The 19187-nt window shown below is 44.9% G+C and overlaps 1 protein-coding gene across 1 annotated transcript in view; it reads left to right on the top strand.

Annotated features, from left to right (window-relative positions):
- Positions 1–19187, top strand: part of ARHGAP31 (Rho GTPase activating protein 31) — a 61625-nt gene that overhangs the window by 31513 nt on the left and 10925 nt on the right. Inside the window, exons 2-8 of the mRNA XM_075034370.1 lie at positions 5149–5251; positions 5675–5819; positions 10513–10595; positions 11224–11331; positions 13070–13215; positions 14993–15191; positions 16969–17093. Coding sequence (XP_074890471.1) covers positions 5149–5251; positions 5675–5819; positions 10513–10595; positions 11224–11331; positions 13070–13215; positions 14993–15191; positions 16969–17093 — 909 coding nt within the window. The remainder of the gene's footprint in view (positions 1–5148; positions 5252–5674; positions 5820–10512; positions 10596–11223; positions 11332–13069; positions 13216–14992; positions 15192–16968; positions 17094–19187) is intronic.

Genomic DNA, 19187 nt, shown 5'->3' with positions numbered 1-19187 from the left:
TCACATTAGAGATACTGACTCTCAAGTATGTTGCCATTTATACAATGTTGTTCCTTTCCTGTGATTAGGAGGCCAAGTTAATATATTAGTATGTTGTAAAATGTGTACTGTTTTGTTATTTTTGTTTGTACAAAATAACAAATCTTGCTTAGTGCAGACTGAAACACTTAGTTTTTAGGAGGAAATGTTTCCTAATTTAGTCATTTAAATTGAAACAAGAGACTATTTTGACCTTTATTGTCATGCTATTGACATAGCATGATAGGAAGCATGTACTGGTATTGAGGGCAATGGAAGACAATTTAAAAAAGCACTACTACGTAACAAAACCAAAATGGTGAAATAAAAATGCCCCAAACTTTTCTTATGGAGCAGGATTTGGTTTTGGGAGAAATAAAAAAAAACCCAACAAACAAAATGATTTCCTGCGAGTCAAACATCAAAAAGTTGGTGTTTCAGGTGAAATGAAAGGTTTGCATTTAGCCTCCCATTACTTGAACTAGAATTAAAATAAAATTAGAAAGTATGTGAAACCTCCTCCATGTGGCATCAACCAAACACTAAGGAGGACCTGAGTAGCTTTGTCACTGATTTTTATCCTTGCAAGGACCCCTCTCAGAGAACAAGAGAAGGATAAAGACAAAAATGAAGCCTGCAGCTATTCAGTCCAGTTCAGTCCAGTGTACCCTGAACATATGACCCAGTCCAAGTCAGCTAACTTTAAGCACAGTCTTACTGGACAGTATTCACACTGACTGGTTAGGGTGGCTGACTTAGCGACCTCCTCCCTGAGGTCCTTCTGTAGCCCATGGAGACTAAGAGTTTCTACTAGAAGGCAGCACTGAAGGCCACAGGGTCTTGCTTGCATCTCCTGCTGGACCAAGGTCTTTCTTGCTCTTTGCTGGCTTTGGTGGGAGGCCAGGAGGCCATCCTCCCACTGGTCCTTGGATGGGGTGACTCCTTCTCTTCCTAGTGTCCCCTCCTTCTTGGGCTGCTTAGCGACTTGCTTAGGTACATGCTTAAAGGTCTCCCTGGCTTTTATCCAAAATGCTCAGCCTTGTGCCAGATGACGCCTTTGTCAGGCAGGCAAAGAATGAGCACCTTGCTTGCTGGTGGGGAGGTTTGGTGGGTGGTGGCACCATGGCTGGGAAGAAATAGGAGAAGGGAGACCCCCCCCGCCATTCCAGCAATGCTGGGAGGTGAGACGCTCAGTGCCCATTGCTGGCGCTGGAAGCCAGAGGAATCAGAAGGGGAGGGAGGCATGATACATGACGTGGCAGGAGTAGCACACGTGTAGAAGAGGTGGCATGAGCTGCGGTCATGGAAAAGACCCTGGTGAAGGTGAATGTCTGTGTACACTGAGCTCGGACGTGATAGCCAGTGAGAGTGGAACAAGTTACTGCGACAGCCCTTCTGGTTTATTTTTGTCTAGGGGAAGAGAAGTATTGTCTTTTGTGTGCAGTATGTTTATAACTCAATTTCCCTTCTGACTGATGCCTTGCTCCATGCTCTCTTCTCCTCCTCCATCTGGTTTCTATTGTAGTTTTAAATGAGGACAGTTTGGCTGTCTGGCAGAACAAGCAGGGTCTGTGTGACACCAGCTGCCTCTTCCAACTTCTAAGCCTCTAGCCCAGTTTTAATTATAGAAGTGTCAAGATTGGACACCCCCCCCACCCCACCCCTTTCTGTGCCTGCACATACACGCACAGCCCCTGCTACAAATCCCCATCCACATCCAATCTTCCTTCGGGAGAGACCCAGCTCTGTGATTTACATGTACCCCGTAACGCCGATAGAGTCCTGTTGTAAAGCACATGCTAGAGTCTGTACCTCCCTGCATTCAGGGTTGATCACAGCCTTTGTTTTGATTCATCAGGAGCCATGGCTGAAGTAATCAAATCACCTCAGAAATGCCTGGAAGTGGGAGGGAGCTGCTCACTGCCACTCTAACCTCACCTCCCCCAAGTGCCCCAAAGACTCAGCTTTGTAGGAGATCAGAGCTGCTCAGGAATTTCAGAGCTGCAGGTTCTGCTCAAAGAAAACATTTATTGTGCCCCAGTTTTGTACAAGTGCCGCATTTAGGGACTTGCTTTGCAGGAAGCTGATGCAGTCCCTTCACCTCCAGAGATTTGAGGTCAAAGTCCATAATTTTTGGTTGCAAGTGAAACGTGTCCTATGTGGGATTTTTTTTGACATCACAAAACCGCCACACATTTTGGCATAACTGGCTGTTTCTCTTCATAAGAGCCAAAGACCTGGTATGGCAGGAAAGCATGTACATGATGAGTGAAGGGCACTGGCAGAGATATGTTAGAAGCCCAGGGCTGGAAAAGCAGGGAAGGCTGCAGGGCCTAAGTAAGAGATACTGGCAGAGCTTGGTGCATATTGTCTACCTGCAGTCTATAGGTTGCCTCTACTGTGGAGTCTTCACCCACTTTTAAAAATTGGTTGAATTTTATATGTTTGCTACAGATTATTCCCCTCAGACCCCTTTTTTGCTTACCAGTCCTCAACAGATGGATCTAACCTTCTCTGGTTTGTGTATAAGAGGTTTGCTTACCTGCCTGAGGCCTCTTGACCTAATTTGTCCCAAGGAAACTTAAAACTCAGCAAAAAAATAGTGTGATTTAATAGATCTTACTTTCAAGAGGTCAAATTAGTCACAACAAACATCTGTATATGCATTTTTAGTTGGTGTGCTTATTCTTAACACTGAGGTTTTTAAAAAGTATTTAATAAAGGGCACTGTGGGCATGGAGCCCATTTTTGTGGCAGCTAGGCTCCATTGTATGAAGTCTGTCTAAATGAAAGACTGTTTAATTTTTAAACAAACTTTGTCACGTGACTGTCCTCATCAAATAAATTTTCTGTTCAATTTATTCTTCTTTTTCCAGGTAGCGTGGAGTGGTTCACCCATTCTCCCACCCAAACAGATCTGAAGTGAACATGGATCTGTCTAGCTTTCATTTTTGCTGTTTACACTAGATTTATTCCCAGAGCCCTCTACCAAGAAGGAAATCTTAATATTCCATGTATGGATAGCTCCTGCCACAAAGATGGTACAGCCTGACCAGCCAGAAACGAAGAAGAGGCCTGAGTCATTTGCCTTTCCTTCTTTTTATTTTTGCATGCTCATCATCATATGATCTGAGTTCCCTACTGCAGTTACAGATAATCAGGTCTTACTCAGAGATAGGAAGGTCCTCTTTCTTGATGTGTCACTTGGGCTTTTCTTGGCAGGATTTTAAGGAAATTTTGTACTTTGCTTTTGCTCTGTCTCCTCCCACATTATCTAGTCCTCTTAGGAAGTAGGTGCTGTAGGCACTGAAAGGAATGCTTCCCATGTTCCTTCTGGAAGGCACTGATGTGCCTTCTCCTCAAAAGTCCTTGAGGAGAGAATCCTATAGCTGTGTGTCTGCCGTGGAGAAAGCTTTGACTCTGTAGACTTTACCTGTTCTCTTGGTGATTTCATGGTTTCCCATGAATGTTGTTGTTGTAGTAGGCTAGGGTCCCTGCCAGAAGTTCTGCTGTTAGTCTTAGCCCAACAACTTGAGGGTCTTAAAAATCAGCCCAAGGGCTTTGAGTGTGACACAGCATGACTAATGTACTTGCATTATGAACGCCTACGCAAAAAAACCGTAAAGTCAAATTTTGCCTGTTGTTTTGGAGAGGGTCCTTTAACTGAGCAGAATTAGTCTGTTTGGACCAATCAGGCTTCCAAGTAATCACTGGCACTTTCTGTATTCCTGCATTTGAGTTTGCCAAAAGAGAAGAGAAGGGACACACAAGAAGGACCTCTTTACCTCCCTTGGGAAGAGTCAGGAGGCAGAAGGGTAGCACTTCCCTGACCGACTGGGCTCAGTAATAGCGTGCCACTGAGGTAGGCACCAGCTTGGGACCCCTCCTCACCAGAGCCTGTGCCCTGGGCTGCTTGGTACGGGCAAGTCCACCCATGAACTGGCTCTGGCCTCAGTGGCACCCATAAGAAATACAACATACCAGCTGGTTTTTGTTCAGGCTGTCCTTGGAGTTCTGTCTTTGGATGCTGCCCGATGAAGCATACGTTAATATGTCATTATGGTCCTGAACTTCAAGCAGAAGAGCTCAGGGAAGGTCCAGCCAGAGGCGTTATCTATAGTGTCACAAAGATGCAGTAATTGCTGGGCCTGGCTTTCCAGTCAAATGTATGGCTTAGTCTGTTTTCTTCCATACAGCTCTCCAAATGCGCAGTGCGGCAGAGTCAGCATTACAGTGGGAAACTTTAACTTCTGCATTTACTGACTTTTGTGCTTATGGCTGCGTGAAGCATTGCATTAAATACACAGTAGTTTCTAGCACCTAATAAGGAAGGGCTCTCTTACTGTTATTATTATAGCTAGGGTTGTTATAGTACTGGGGACAGGGAGGCTTGGTCTGACCAAGAGGATGAGGGTTTCCTATACCTATATAATGGGGAAAATATAAACATACGCTTTGGGTCCAAGTCTGGATGTAAATGTTGTGCCTCAGGCTCCTCTCAGCTTTAAGGCTGGTTAAGTCTTTGGCCGGTTATGTTCATGGAGTTCTTTTGAAGCCAATGTCAGATTTTGTCAGTGTGCAGATCTAGTCAATATTTGAACTTTATACCCCCTCTGTGGGAGTTTATGAGCACTAAACTGTGGGTATGTAGGCTTATATGGAAGTGTGAATGCTTCTCTGATTTTTATCCAAGCCAATCAGACCTTTTGGCACAATTCAGTGAGGCTGGAGCTCTATCTTGGGGAGGGGGGAGGTTCCCAGGACCTCATGCTTTACCTCATGCTTTCAATTAGAATGAAATTGCTTATTTTCTGGAAAGAAAAGAAAAAGGGAGAGAGATAAACCCTACCTTTCTTCCCATAATGTTTCTGTGACTTCAGGATCAGTCATTGTCACATGTCAGTGAGCATGGCATGGCACAACCATAGCATATCCTCACTTTGCAAACTGGCTAGGGCCACTTTGTGGGGTTTATTTTTGGTTTGCCCTGTATTTCTCCCATTGCTGTACCCTTCCCTGCATCTGTAGAGAACCACTGCTGTTGTTTCATGAAACTGCCTCCTCTGTGGTGACTTTTGGAAGTTCTTGATGTGTATTCATTGGGCATCTTGCCTTGCTTTTCTCTCCTAGTCCCCTACGTGCTGAAGAGCTGTGCAGAGTTCATTGAGACTCATGGCATTGTGGATGGGATCTACCGCCTCTCAGGAGTGACATCCAACATACAAAAACTGAGGTAAAGGCAATCTGTCTGGGTGCCAGAGAGATTCGGTCACATTGCTCCATACCTTTTTGCTGTTAGTCCCTCAGGCATAGACTGGGGCCAACAGAGCTCTACTCTGATGCAGAAGATAAACTGTCTCTGAAGCTGGTAACAGGGAAATACAACATTTCAGGGATTAGTCCCATGACAAAGAAAAAAATTATCTCCCTCTGCATCTATTAATGGGAAAGGCCTGGAGGGTCTCAGCACAAATGCTGAGTTGTTCTCTCTAACTTCAAGACAAAACAATCTGTTTATATCAGTTTGAAGTCCACTCACAGGGCTATGTTAGGGAAACCAGACCAGTTCCCTATGTTAAGGAAACCAGAGACTAGTTGAAACCTTGGGGTCTGAGCTCTTATTTGCTGACATTGTTATGTTTCCATATTGTTTCAGACAAGAGTTTGTTTCTGACCAATGCCCGGATCTGACAAGGGAAGTTTACCTCCAGGACATCCACTGCGTGGGGTCACTCTGCAAGCTGTACTTCAGGGAACTGCCCAACCCTCTCCTCACCTATGAGCTCTACAAGAAATTCACGGTGAGACCCTTTGCTGTTCTCGTTCCTCTCTCCAGCAGCGTGGATGTGCTGCAGGTCCCTCCATGACAGCTGTTTGGCATTCACTCCAGTGTCTTGGTTTCTGATGCCGCTATCTGTATAAACACTTCTCAGTGCTCTTCCCTTCTTGTCTTGCACTGGCTCTCTTTCACTGCCCTTGTTTCTTTCCCCCAATTCATGTTTATTTCTCTCAGTTTCTCTGCTGTTTCCTCCCCTTCATCTTGCTCATTTTTTCACTGTGTTGCTTCCCTGCTGTTATTCTTTCTCCCCACTGTGCACCTCCTCCCAGAATTACTAATGCTCTTTCTTTTCCTCATTACTGTCCATCACTGAAAGTCTTCTGGGTCACCTGGGGCTTGTGATCGTAATCACAAACATGCCGTTTCCTCCTCCCCGTCCCTCTGACAGTCCCTGACACCTGCACAAACTGATTGCTCAGCCCATGTGTAAAGCACCAACTTTTCTACATCTGTAGGATTTTTCACACAGTTTGTCAGAGTGCAGATGATGACACAGGTTATGCTGGCTATGGCATATCAGGTCCACCATGATCATGTCATAAATACAAATGGCAGAGGAAAGTGGCAGCGGGCCAAGCAGAAATCTCTAACCTTGTTTAAAGGGATTATAATTCAAAGAGTAGTTACTTGATTCTGCAAAACAACCATAGATTATACATGGATACAGTTGGAACCTAGGAGCAGACTGCGGGAGAGCAGAAAAATAAGACCAGAAAGCCTGAATTTTTAGGAGAGTTGGCTAATTTTGATGACAGATAATATTTTATTAAAAGGTGGCGCAGCAAGCTATGCTTGTTGTTAAGGTTGCCTGCTTCTTACCACTCTAAATCCACTTTAAGTTGTTTATGACACCAACAAATTTAAATCCAGTCGTTCAGGCTGAAATCTTATGTGCCAGAGGTGTGAATTTTCAGCTAAAAGAATTCATCAACTTCTTAAAACAACTGGGGTGGGGGGACGGGAAAGATTGTTTTCTCAGTGTTAGGAACATCTGTCCTTTGTTAAGAATTTCTGTCATCCTACTCTTTCCCATTTGCCGGGCTGTGGAGGGGGACATTACCAAAAATGTCAGATGTTGCAGAGAAGTTTTGCAAAATCCTGTCCGAATGAAATGGGAAGTGGCAAGCAACCTTAGCTTTAGGTATTGCCGTCTGCATTGCCTCTATCCTGAAACAAGCACTTCCAAGTGGCACTGCTATGGCACAGGAGGCACTGAGAGAGATCCACGGGGTCTAGAAAGAAGAAGACATTCTCCAAAGACTCCCTGTTGCCTGCTATGGGAAGAGGCACGCACATCTGTGCGAGGGGGCTTGCTGTAGGACAAAACCAGATAGGACCAGCCAAGCAGGAACCTGCTATAAGAAGTGAGGTAGCTGTTAGGGACTACAGCTGAGCTAGGGAACGTGGGTGGGAATTGGCTCGCTGTGCTGCCTGACAGATCTGCAATAGTGTTAGGTGTCTTGCTGTTCCGATGTCGAATTTTAAGTAAGATTGGTCTGTGTTTCAAGGTGATGTATAGTCAAACCTTCAGTCAAAATTCTAAGCAGATTTGAAAAATTGGCCTATATCCCCAGGATATAGGGATCCTGAGGATATAGGATAGGGTCTCTAAAGTAGAGATGGTCAGGATGAATAGGATCTTGAAAATACAGGGTATTATTCAACCATTTACAGTAACTGATGAGTCTCATTCTTGTTGAAGCTATTTGGCTGGTGTCTTTCTGGCTATCACTACTGATTTATGAAAGAAAAATGCTATAAAGGAAACATGAAGATTTAGATGGAAACTTTTTTTAGGGAAGAATGTTTGCTGAAAAGTGCAGTTTTGGGATGATGACTTGCAGATTTTCGGGAGATACATTTGGTAAATAGTTTTATTCAAAAACAAAAGGGAAAACATTTCTGTAACTGTCTAAATGTTTCTTTTACAAATACTTTCTAAAGGAAGTGTTTCAACATTAAATCAACACATCTAACTCTTAAATAAAAAGTCTTTCAGAAAAGGGTTAAACGGCCCCAAATTTAAATTATGATTTCTTTCACTTATGGTTCAGTGTGATGCTTTGGTCAACTTTGAACAATTGTTTTTTAAAATCTTGTGCCAGCTTCCCCAAATGTTATCACTTTGGATTGACCTAAAAGAGATTTTTTGTAATCTCCGGCTTTTTAGTTTGTCCGCTCAGCCACAAAATCCATTATTCACGTAAGTCTACTCAGTAGGGATTTATAATGGGTAACCCAGCTGACAGGAAGCACAGTCAGATACCAGGAGGAAAGAAAGAAAAAAGACCAATTCCCTAAGGAGCAGAAAACCCGCTAGGAGCGTGTGTATGCGTGGGGCGTCTGAACAGGGAACGGTGGCAGCTGTGCCTTGGCAGAAGAGCACTGGTAGGAGTAAAGGATGCATGCTAATCCCAGCCTGACTCAGTCGGAGCTGTCTCTGAGATGAGATAGGCTCCACTTTGAGTCACCAGAGTGATTCAGACATTTGTGGCTAAGGAAAGTCAAATTTTTAATGACTAGGGAGGGTTTGGCCTTTTGGTCATCCCTATGTCAAGTTCACAGATGTAACATCCCAGTCATGACCTCACTGGCTATCAACTTTTGCAAAATGATGCCCTCTGACACTCTTCAACTTGCCATTCTAGTGATGGATGCTTGTTTCACAGGATAGGTAAGTTGACTCTGCTTGGCTTGTTCTAGCCTGGGCATAGAGGGACTGAGTAAATCAGCTGTAGGAGGCCAAGCCTACCTTTTCTCCCCGGGCTCTATTCCTCTTGTTAACCAGGGCTTCTGAATTGTGCACTCCCAGAATCACCAGTGGAGTAAAAAAAATCCTGAATGACATAAATTCATACCATGATTAATGGACATGTAATAAATGGAGTTGCTGGTTCTTCCTTGAATTCTGTGTTCTGCTGCTGTAATCCTGAGTTTTGGAGGGGGCCTCAGATTTCAAAGGCACAACACATATGGGTCAGAAATGTGGCTTGGAGGTTCAAACGGGTCATGACCTCAGAGAAGCTGGTATTCACTTGCTGTCTAAGCATTAGGTCTTTGGGACCTGGAAGTTAAATATGGGAATGAAAATCAGCACTGGGGGAGAAAATACTGTGTACGATCTAGTTGAAATCTAATGTTTTAGATGCAGCAGTTAATGTTTATATTTCTTTCCATCTCCATCTTTGGACAGGGCCATTCAACTGGAAACCTTGTATGAAGATCACAAGAGTTCTTATACTTAGGATTTCTGGCTGATTGTAATAGACTTTTTTTTAAAAAAAAAAAAAAAAAGGAGCTGTAGTTATGGGTAAAAAGTACTACAAGGAGTTAACCTACCTTTAATTTGGGCAAAACAAGTGCGTCCGCATCTCATGTACATCAAGCGAGCTCACTTGTTTTTCTTTGCTATCACAACAGTGAGAAGTTCAAACTAGAGGGCATAGATCTCAGTTCTGAGTGTTAGGGAATAAAATATAATTCATATTCATCTCTGGCCTTGAAACTGGCAATGTTTGGTTTGCTGGTGGTTGTACATGAGAAATGGTCTGCTGGGAAAAGGACAGTGACCAGAACACAGATGGCAGCATCATCAGTGTGGATGTTGTAGTGACTGCTGCAAGAAGATGCTTCTCTAGTTGTGGCTGGTAATTTCAGGTTCATAATGTTTAAGCGACGGGTGGTTTGGGACGGGCTGTTTCCTTCCTTTCCTTTCCTAGCAGTGCTGACGTCTGTCTGTATGCAAAGCTTCTGCTGGCAGCGTGGGTCCCAGCATCTTTCTTTGAACTCGCTCCAAACTCCAGTGGCAGTAGGGTAGGCAGGAGGTTCCCAGACAGTCATGCATTGTTTGAACTCACTGGTGGTTTGTCCTCCCCTAGTACAAATATTGAAAAGGAATAGCTGAACAGATGAATACCAATGCAGTAAACTCCTAGGAATGCAGACAAAAGCTTATCGTGGCTCTCTAAGCTCTTGGTGCGTAGAGACTTGCTCAAGACCAAGATGTATAACCTTGATTCTGTCTAACCTAGTCTAAACCTGAGTCTAAGAATTTATTAATCTGCCTGGACAGTGATTTTGCTAAGGCTTCTCCCATCATAAAAGATACAAACTAACACAAACAATCCCTATAGCTATCTTCATATGACAGCCAAAATATTGCATATTTTGAAGAATATGGAACATGTATATCCAAGCTGTTTTCATAACACGGGGCTTGAAAGACCTGCTTTATTTTTAACACAGTTTCTGGGAGGAGGGTTCACTATTTTTCATTTTTTCCATTATTTTCACTTCTCTCTTTCCCTCTCTTTCTATTCCACCCATCACTGTCCAAGTTAAAAAAGGGAAAAAGAACAACAACAACAAAAAAAGAAATACAACTCCTAACTGAAGGTCTGAGTCCTTAAATGCCCCTCTCCCCAAAACATTGACCACCATGTCCCGAGGTGTGGGAATGATGTACTGAGACATGAAATAACAGTGCAGCAAATCTCTGCTGTGCTGGGGAAAAAAAGCAACTTCTACCAATAGCTGTGTAAGGTAACAAGAGAGCATTCCCCCTGAGACAGGCTGTCTCATGTGACACTCCTTATCCCTTTTCTTCTTCCCCTGAGTCCATTGCCAAGGCGGACTGTTTCCTTGTATCCCCGCAGGAAGCAGTATCACGCTTCCCCGAGGATGAGCAGTTGGCACGAATTCAAAATGTCATCCAGGAGCTCCCACCATCACATTACAGGTGAGAACCTGTCCATGGAGGTACCGAGGAACAGTGTGGTGACCCTCACCATCAGGGAATATTACTTGAAACAGCGCTTGAGTTAATTTCCAGAAGTCAGTTCCCAAAAGCTGACTCACCATTTCCAAATCTGACGACAATTTATCTGGCATTTAAATATCACTGAACAAACCGTTGTTAGAGATGGAACAAGCTCTCCTTGCCACAGCCTATCATCCTCCTTCCCCGGGTATGACACCCATGGCACCCTTGGCCAGTGTCCTGGGTGTGGTGGGAAGATCTGCTGGAGGTGCCTGAGCAAGAGCTAAGCCCTCAGCCTTTGCAGCATCCCACTCCCTCTCCCATCCATCTGCCATCTTCTTTGCACCCATCATGCTAAGGATGGTTTGGTTCATGCCCCATCCTTGGCCACCCCAGAGCACAGTGGTTCAGGTGTTCACTGCCATCCCGTGTAAATGCTGGTGCTGTAAATCCTCTGTCCTATGGGGCCTGTTGTGCCGTTGCAGACGCTGCTTTCCTTGAGGAGGGGACAAATCTGAGGCCAGGGCTGGGTCTGCCCCTTGCCGTCCCAGTGGGCAGGCATCGGTCGCTTGACACATTTTTCTTTCTCCATGTGAAACCCCTGCAGAACGCTGGAATACCTGATCAAGCACCTGACTCACCTGGCCTCCTTCAGCAACATGACCAACATGCACACCAGAAACCTGGCCTTGGTGTGGGCTCCCAACCTCCTCAGGTACAGTAGAGAGTCCGCTCATCCAGAGCACCATGCTGAGCTCCAAGGGGAATGCCAGCACCTGACCCTGGAGACCCATCCCCTGAGGGAAATGCAAAGACAGGGAAAAGCAGAATAACTAAAGGGAACAGTAGAGCAGAGCAAACAGCTTTTAAAAGGAGAACAAATTCTTCCAGGTTGAATAATCTGAGGTTTTACTGCCAGCATCCAAGCAAGCTTGTGGTTTTGTGTGTTTCTTATAAAAAAAAAAAAAAAAGCTGTTATTTGCAAGTTGAGCACATCGATTTAAAAATGAGGAGTTAGCTCATCTCTGTGGAACAGAAATGACATTTCTGACAGTGCCAGTGCTTCTGCAGTGGGGCGGTGAGAGACAGCAAGGCGTGGAAGGGAGAGCAACAGGGCAATAATACTACAGGCCTGTGCCCAGATCTGCTTGAGAAAAGTGAGTTGAGCTTGGTGGGTTTAAGATGGCAGCTAGTGTCAGATCTCAAGACCGCCAGCTAGTTTGTCCTGTTTGCTATGCTTGGCACTCTGATGGGAAGACAACCGGATAAGATGCAGGCAGAGGTTTGGCTGATATGTTGTAAACTTAAGCAGAGCAAGAAAAAATTGTATCTGGAGAAAAGAAAAACTTGAAATATTTTGTATCTTGTTGAAATTCCCTTCCCTGTCCATCCCATACCCAGGTATTGAGAGGAATGAACTATGAAGGGGGAGTCCAGGACTGAGCTGGGCAGGAGAGGGGAGATGGCAGAGCTGGTGGGGGGAGCCCTGGGCTGGCAGTGGGTAGGAGGGAGGGACACTGGCTAACTAGAGAGGTACAGGCCTGAAAAGCATTGTCTAAAGAGTTCTCTCACCCTTTTAAATCACAAAACAGGCAGAGCAGGTTCTGAAAATTAATCAAATATCGACTCTATTGAATATCACAAAGTGGACCTTTACTACCAAGACATTTTCATTCTAGTATCTGTCCTTGTCAAAAAAACTGAAGCCTGTTTCCTTTTGCAATCTTTCCTAAGTGCAAGTCCCAGGGAGGAAAAGAAAGGAGCATGCCATGCAACTGCAGTCTCCTTACAGGGTTATCCTCTTGGCAATGCCCCAAGCTATTATCTAACACACCAGTCATTAACTTTACAAAGGATCCATTGCCCAGAGATAATTTCTTCAGCAACACTTTGGCATGTCAAGATAAGGAATGTTTCTTTGCTGAGAGCAAGAGTGAGAATGTGGGAGTGCAGAGGGGCAGAGAAGAGACTACTGGGGCAGACAGCAAAGCATTGAAAAAATTGGTGTGGGGAAGACCTAAGAAGGGTTTTAAGGGATTTCACTGAGAGATAATTGAAGCATTGAGTAGGGATCTGGAAGCAGTGTTTGAAGGCTCCTGTGTTGTCTTTCAGGCCCAACATTGAAATAGCTAAAAGAGGAGCAAAGAGGGAGAAGAACGGAGTTTGAGAGCCACAGTTTTTTCTACTGCTGAAGAATGTAAAAGCTAAGTAGGGAAAATAACACAGGCAGGAAAGAAAATAACAGAGGTAGTGGAGAAAACAGGGAAAATAATTTTAAAGAGAGAGAAAAGGCTGAGAGAGGATGAGGGCCTGTGAGAGAAGGAGAGGAAGAGGTTAAGCAAGAGTGGGGAAGATGTCCCTGTTCCAAGTCTTGCAGGAAGAAAGCTAGTCTTTCCTTCCCAGGGGCTGTGTGTGGCAATACTGGCTACTAGTAAACCTCTTTCCTCATGCAGGTCAAAGGAGATTGAGGCGGTTGGCTGCAATGGGGATGCAGCTTTCCTGGAGGTGCGAGTGCAGCAGTTGGTGATCGAGTTCATCCTGAATCATGTGGACCAGATCTTCAGCAACAACAGAAAAGCGAGCTCTGCGGAGAACATTGGTAACAACCTCCCCGAACCATTCCAAGTGTCACTTGCCATGTACTCCAGGTCTAAGTGTATCCCCTTTAACTAATATTTCAAGCACATCAACCCTTACCATCCTCACAGAATTCCCCAAAGACACCTTGAGGCCAATCTCTCATTACTCTTGTCGTCTTCATCCCTATCTCCAACATTTTCTTTTTGAATACTAGCCTCCTTCAGAGTGCTCCCAGATTGCCCCATGGCTCATCTTTTGCATGATCTCACCTGGCTTAACCCTTTCCACAAAAGGAAGACCACCTGATTGCTTCTCAATCCTGGTGTAAGCTTTCCCTCTAAGCCCATCAGCCACAGTCTCAATTCTTCTCTCAGGCTCGCCCAGTTATAAGTCCTTATACTAATGATACCTGCCCTGCAGCCACCATATCCAACCAAGTCAGAGGCCACACTCCCAGGATAAAACTTAAGCTTGTGTTCTAAAAACTTATGTCTTGTACCTGGGGACATTTCACAAAAGAGATTCCCCCCCCCTCCCCAGGACATCAACAGTTTTCAGAGATGCTGATTTTGTTATTTAGTGATGGGTTTGTTGTCAAAATGCTTTTAAGTCTGGGAATTGAGAGGGCCTGGATTCACAGTGACCTCACATAATTTCAGAAATATGCATCTTTCTGTTTTACACACTGGGAAGACTCGTAATACCTTCAGAAGTGAGGGAGTAACCACCTTTCTTCTTTCCAGCCCTGTATCAGCTTATTCTGTCCACTTTTCCCTTAACATGTGGCATTCTGTGCTAGTTTGTCCCTGGAGCCCACATTTCCAGTGCCCTGCTCAACCTGTAACACCTCTGCTCTGCTGGTGCAGGTGCCATTCCTATGCCCTGGCAGAAGGCATGGAGTGAGGACCTGCTCCCATACTGCCTTAAGCACTGTAGTGAAACACTGGCTAGTAAATTCCAAGGCTTCTAGTTGTCCTGCAGGTCACTGGCCCAAAGGTGGCCCAAGCGGGGTAAGTAAGTACTGAACCCTGCTGGCCTTTAACAGCCTTATGGGGTGAAGAGGGGAACATGCTGATGATCCCAGTTGATTTCTTAGTGGGAAAGTGCCCCTTTCCCAGCCCCTCTGCACAGGTAGTAGCTTGCACCCTGCTTCAGCAGTAGGGCTAAATACTGAGTGGACCCCAGAGACTGTACTTCACGCACCTCGAGGTGGTCTGTTTAGGACAGGGCTATTATTGGGGTGGTATATGGGAAGTTGCCTTTGCCACTGCCCATCTAAACAGAGACCTTCAGTTCCCAGGGCTAGTGGTCACACTGCTTTCCATAGCCCCAAAACGCATTAGGAAGGTAAAATAATGCTGGTTTTTAGAACAGTCCCACTTCCTGGAACAAGACAAGGGGAAAGATGTGGAAGTGAGAGAAAGAATTAGGCACCAGGTTTGGATCGGGGACTAAACTGCTCCAAAATCTGGGGACGGAGGGAGGGAGGGAGGAGAAAGGGGAATGTGTGAATCCTGGTGTTTTTCAGAGATACCTCTCTCACACTGAAACATCTACAGCAGAGGCAGCAAGTCTGTGCAACGCAGCTTTTGGCTGGTGAGCGTGGCCCCTGCTGGGAATGCACTCAGATGGATAAGGTTGCTGGGGAGATGGAAGACTTATCTGACAAAAAGCCTCTCTCCCTGCACGTGCCACTCCTTTCCCCCCTCCGCAGATGTTCCAGTCAAATAAAGACATGAAGCTCTTGCTCTCGTCTCTCCTCACCCCAGGCTGGAATGTATTTTCTTGCTTTTCAGAGAGCACATCAGTTGTGAAAAGTCTGACCCTCCCCTCAGCCTCCCTGCCGATGAAACTGGTGAGCCTGGAAGAAGCGCAGGCACGGAGTCTGTCTGCCTCCCACCCTGCTCGGAAGGAAAGGAGAGAGAACAGTTTGCCTGAAATTGTCCCTGTAACTGGGTCCCTCTTCCACACAGTTGTTGACCTCCCTGACAGCAAGTAAGTGCCGAGAGGAGTGTAAAGTGCAAACAAAAAAGCGCAGGTTCCCCAGCATGATTGGGAATGAGTGAGACTTTTGTTAGCATAATACCCCCCCACTTGCACACAAGAATCTACAGCCACCATTGAGAGAAAAATCGTGTGCACTTCTCAAAAGAGGCACAGCTGCTCCTGAGAGGCATTGCAGTTGGTGGGTTCATAGCTCCACTAGCCCTCATCCCTCTACCGGGGCAGAACCTCACAGACCTCCTGCAGGAGGAATTAATTGTCTTTGCATCCTTGTGTCAGCTCAGGATTTGGCTAAACATGGGCTGAACGCAGAGCAGGTCCAGACACAGTTCTTCTACGAGTTCCACCTGCTGGTGGCTTGTCCATGGTGCACCTGCTGGCATTGACCTGCTCAGCTTCATTGTTCTCCAGGTTCCCATATACTCATAGCCATGCAGTAAGGTGAATTTTCACTCCTAGCACATGGAGAGATATTTACATAGTGGCACCTATGCCACCTATGCCAGGAGAAGAGTCCGATTTCAGCTAAGGTTGCTGCAGTTGTTGGCACTGCTGCCCACCATAAGTATTTATCTACTGGTCTATCTATCTGTTAATATATGGCCACTCTACTGCCTGGTTCTGAGAGATTATAGCCTCTGCAGCAGGAGGCTCATTAATCTACTGACCCAAAGCACCAGAGCAAAGATATTTATTTGCACTTGATATATTCAAGCAAAAAGGAGCCATCTAACAGAATACTGGCAAGAGGATAACGAGCTTAAGACAAAAGGGTGTATTGCCCCTCTAGGGTGCCTTTTCCTTTCTCACTTGAAGTGAACAGTCTTATCCCCAAGATATTAATCCTCTTTGCACAACTGATTTGTGCTCTTCTGAGTACTGATCTGAAAGAAGAGCAGAACTATAGGGGTAGAAAGCCCATTGTGGAGAGCAAGACAGGGAGAAAAGAGGGTTCTTGCTCTGGAAGAGCAGAGAGTGAGGGAGGAGTCAGAATGGGTATGTGAAGGAACTGAAACAGAGCTTCATGCAGTTATATGCATAGATAAAAACTGGCTTCAGGAGTAGCAGCTTCTATTTAAAGCTGGGATTTCCAAAGAGACACAGGGAGCTGGTGTCCCACTTCCTCTGACAGTCAGGAGAAATTGATTTAATTCCCTTAAGCCTCCTCATTGTGGGTTAGTACATTATACTTGCATATAATCATATAACACCTATAATTAAATTAATGTTGGCCTGAGAAGCATTAATAGCTAGTTTGTATTAAGGGATCCTTTTATTTTCGCAAAGTCATAAAAACTATAAGACATGTGGACTCTAACGGATAGCTTTGTGCACTGAGCAATAGTACCAGTTCCATCAGTTCTCTGGAATTTATCTTGCATTCTGACATTAAAACCTGTTAAAAAGGCAGGTTTTCCTTACTATATTGCAAGATAGTTCTAGCCTCAGAAACCTCTGCTTTCTGGAGACAAGCATGGTTGATCGCTCAGTCAATCACAGTTGCTGTAGCACGATGCCAGTGCCAACTGTCTGAAGGTGGGCTTAGGTGTCTTTCCATCCATGACATGGTTAAATCAGCAATACAGATAAATCAGTGAAAATCAAGAGTTGGTTGTGTAGCTATGCCTTGCATGCCTTAGAATTAAAAGAGGTGTGAGAAGAAAAGCAGGACAGTGTTGAGGAGAGAGAGCTCAGAGGCTTTTGTGGGATCTTAAAAAGACAAAAGTCTCTAGGGTTTGGTAACCTCCTGAGCCCTTTTTCCTTCCAGGAGGAAATTATCTACCAAGTCCAAAAAATGGAAGTCGATATTTAACTTGGGCCGTTCTGGCTCAGAATCAAAGTCTAAACTGAGTCGAAATGGGAGTGTCTTCGTAAGGGCACAGAAGCTTTCTGGTAAGAACACACTTTTCAGTTAAGTATTTCTCTCTGCAGCTTTCCTTTGTGATATTGATAGCATGGGGCAACCTGTATCCACATGACACTAACACCATTAGACTTGAGAAAATCTAATGGGTTCATGTTTATTGCCTGGTTTCATGCACATCTAATTTTCACACGATGGTGAGAAGCACCCTTTCAGGAGGATATGCCAGACAGATACAGTAAATAATCCATTTTGGTATGTGATAAACAGGCTCCCGTTGCCCAGCTGTCAAGCTTGGGGACTAGGAAATGCAATGTAGGTTTGGATTAGTCCACTCTTCCAGCCCAGCCAGCCTCTGGTTCTTAATGTTCCTTACATGGCAGTGGGAGAATGTCTGCCCTTCCAGGCTGTTCTTCCACTAAAGGGCATTAAAGAACCAACTGTGTTCAGTGTCTTTGTGAAAAACAAGGTGCCAGCAGTTTCTATGGCTCCTGGCTCTCAGCACTTCGAGGGAAGCTATTACTTTTGCAGAATTTACAAGAGAGAAGTTGTCTTTTCTCCTGGCTGTAATCCCAAGTTCTAGCCCCTCCTGAGCTGCAATGTCTTAAACACTCTGCTTCCTAGAAAATCACATGGCAGTGCCAATTCCCAGTGTTCAGAAATGATGACTCAAGTTCTAAAAATCATGAAGTTGACTTAAAAGTAATCACAATTTTTAAAAGAAAGCATAACCTTTTTTACCTGAGTTCATAAAGAAGTGGTTTGGGTTTATATCTTTTAGATTTTTTAGTATCTCCAAGTCAGGAAATTTACTCTTTAAAAAGAAGATGAAGGTGGAATTTTTTAAAAACAATCTCATGACTCCAGGAGCTGGTGTTTGGAGGAGCACTACTGAACATTGCAAGACTTAAAACAAAATAGTTAATGTTGGCAACATTACCTGCCACCACATATAAAAGAGGCTGTATTTGGATCAGAAGTGAGCGTGAAGCCAAATGCTGGATCCAGCTCTTCTTGGACCCCTGCCTTCCCCCATGTTTTGCATGTACAGATGGCCTCACACAGGGTGCCCATGGCAGACTCAAAATAGCTCTCCATCCTATTTTGATCATGGGATCACCTTCTCACTTTGATAAGGAATACTCTGTCCCAAAATAGTGCTAACCCAAGGATGCCCAGGAATGACTGGAGCCCAGTGGTCGTGGGGGCTGAGCCTTGTTCCAAACACAGTACTGAGTGACAGGAGCCTGTCCGTTTTCACCAGCAAGACACACAAAAGCACAATCTTGCGCAGAGATTTAGGCACCGAAGTAGTGCTTTTGAGAAGCAGTGCTTTAGCGCTGCCATGTTGTGTTTTTGTGTGCTCTCTGCTTACAGCCTAATGTGAGGAAACAGATGAACTTGCTGTTGAAACTCAGCACATGCTTTAACACAGTTTGTGTCCATGCACACAAGTCTGCAAGTCACATAAAACGCGAGCTCCACAGCTTGAATTCTGTTTCTCTGCAAAAGCGGAGCCAGTGCTCAAGACATCATACCATATGAACGTAAAAGGTAGCCAGGACTCCATATAAATGCAAAAAGTAGGTGGAGTTTCTCCTATCCTCATGTGAAAGTCAGTCCCAGAAGCCTCAATTATATAAATAAATGAAGTCCAACAAGCCTGCTCACTTTATGCCTTACCTACTTTGTGCAACATTGTAAACAGCAAACTTTGCTCCCAGACATTTTCCACAGCTCCACAGACCCTTTTTGGGCTGCCAGAGAATGACTTGTCTTCCTTGCGAGCTACATTCCCCCCATCTCTCCTTTTCAGAGCAGTAACAGCTACGTGCTTCCAAAGTCTCTCAGGAACAGACCTGTAGAGTGTCTGGTGACAAATGGCAGCTTGTTTCTGGACAAGCAAGTCCAGCCCGGATGACCGGGAAAATAGGTTGCTTACTGCCCTCATAAATTTCCCGGAGTGCTTGCTGGAGGCAGGGTATGCTCATGCCAGCAAAAGAGCCTGGGAGTGCAACGTAAAAATAACCTAACATTTGCTATCAGGAATGAGAGGTGAGAAGGCATTTATGTCAGTTTAGCTAAAAAGTCTCCACAACCAATAGCCTGACTTGATCTGGGAG

This window comes from Buteo buteo, chromosome 8, assembly GCF_964188355.1.
Source record: "Buteo buteo chromosome 8, bButBut1.hap1.1, whole genome shotgun sequence".
In the NCBI taxonomy this organism is placed as follows: domain Eukaryota; kingdom Metazoa; phylum Chordata; class Aves; order Accipitriformes; family Accipitridae; genus Buteo; species Buteo buteo.
The sequence above is the reverse complement of the archived record's forward strand: the minus strand, read 5'-3'. Positions and strand labels throughout refer to the sequence as shown.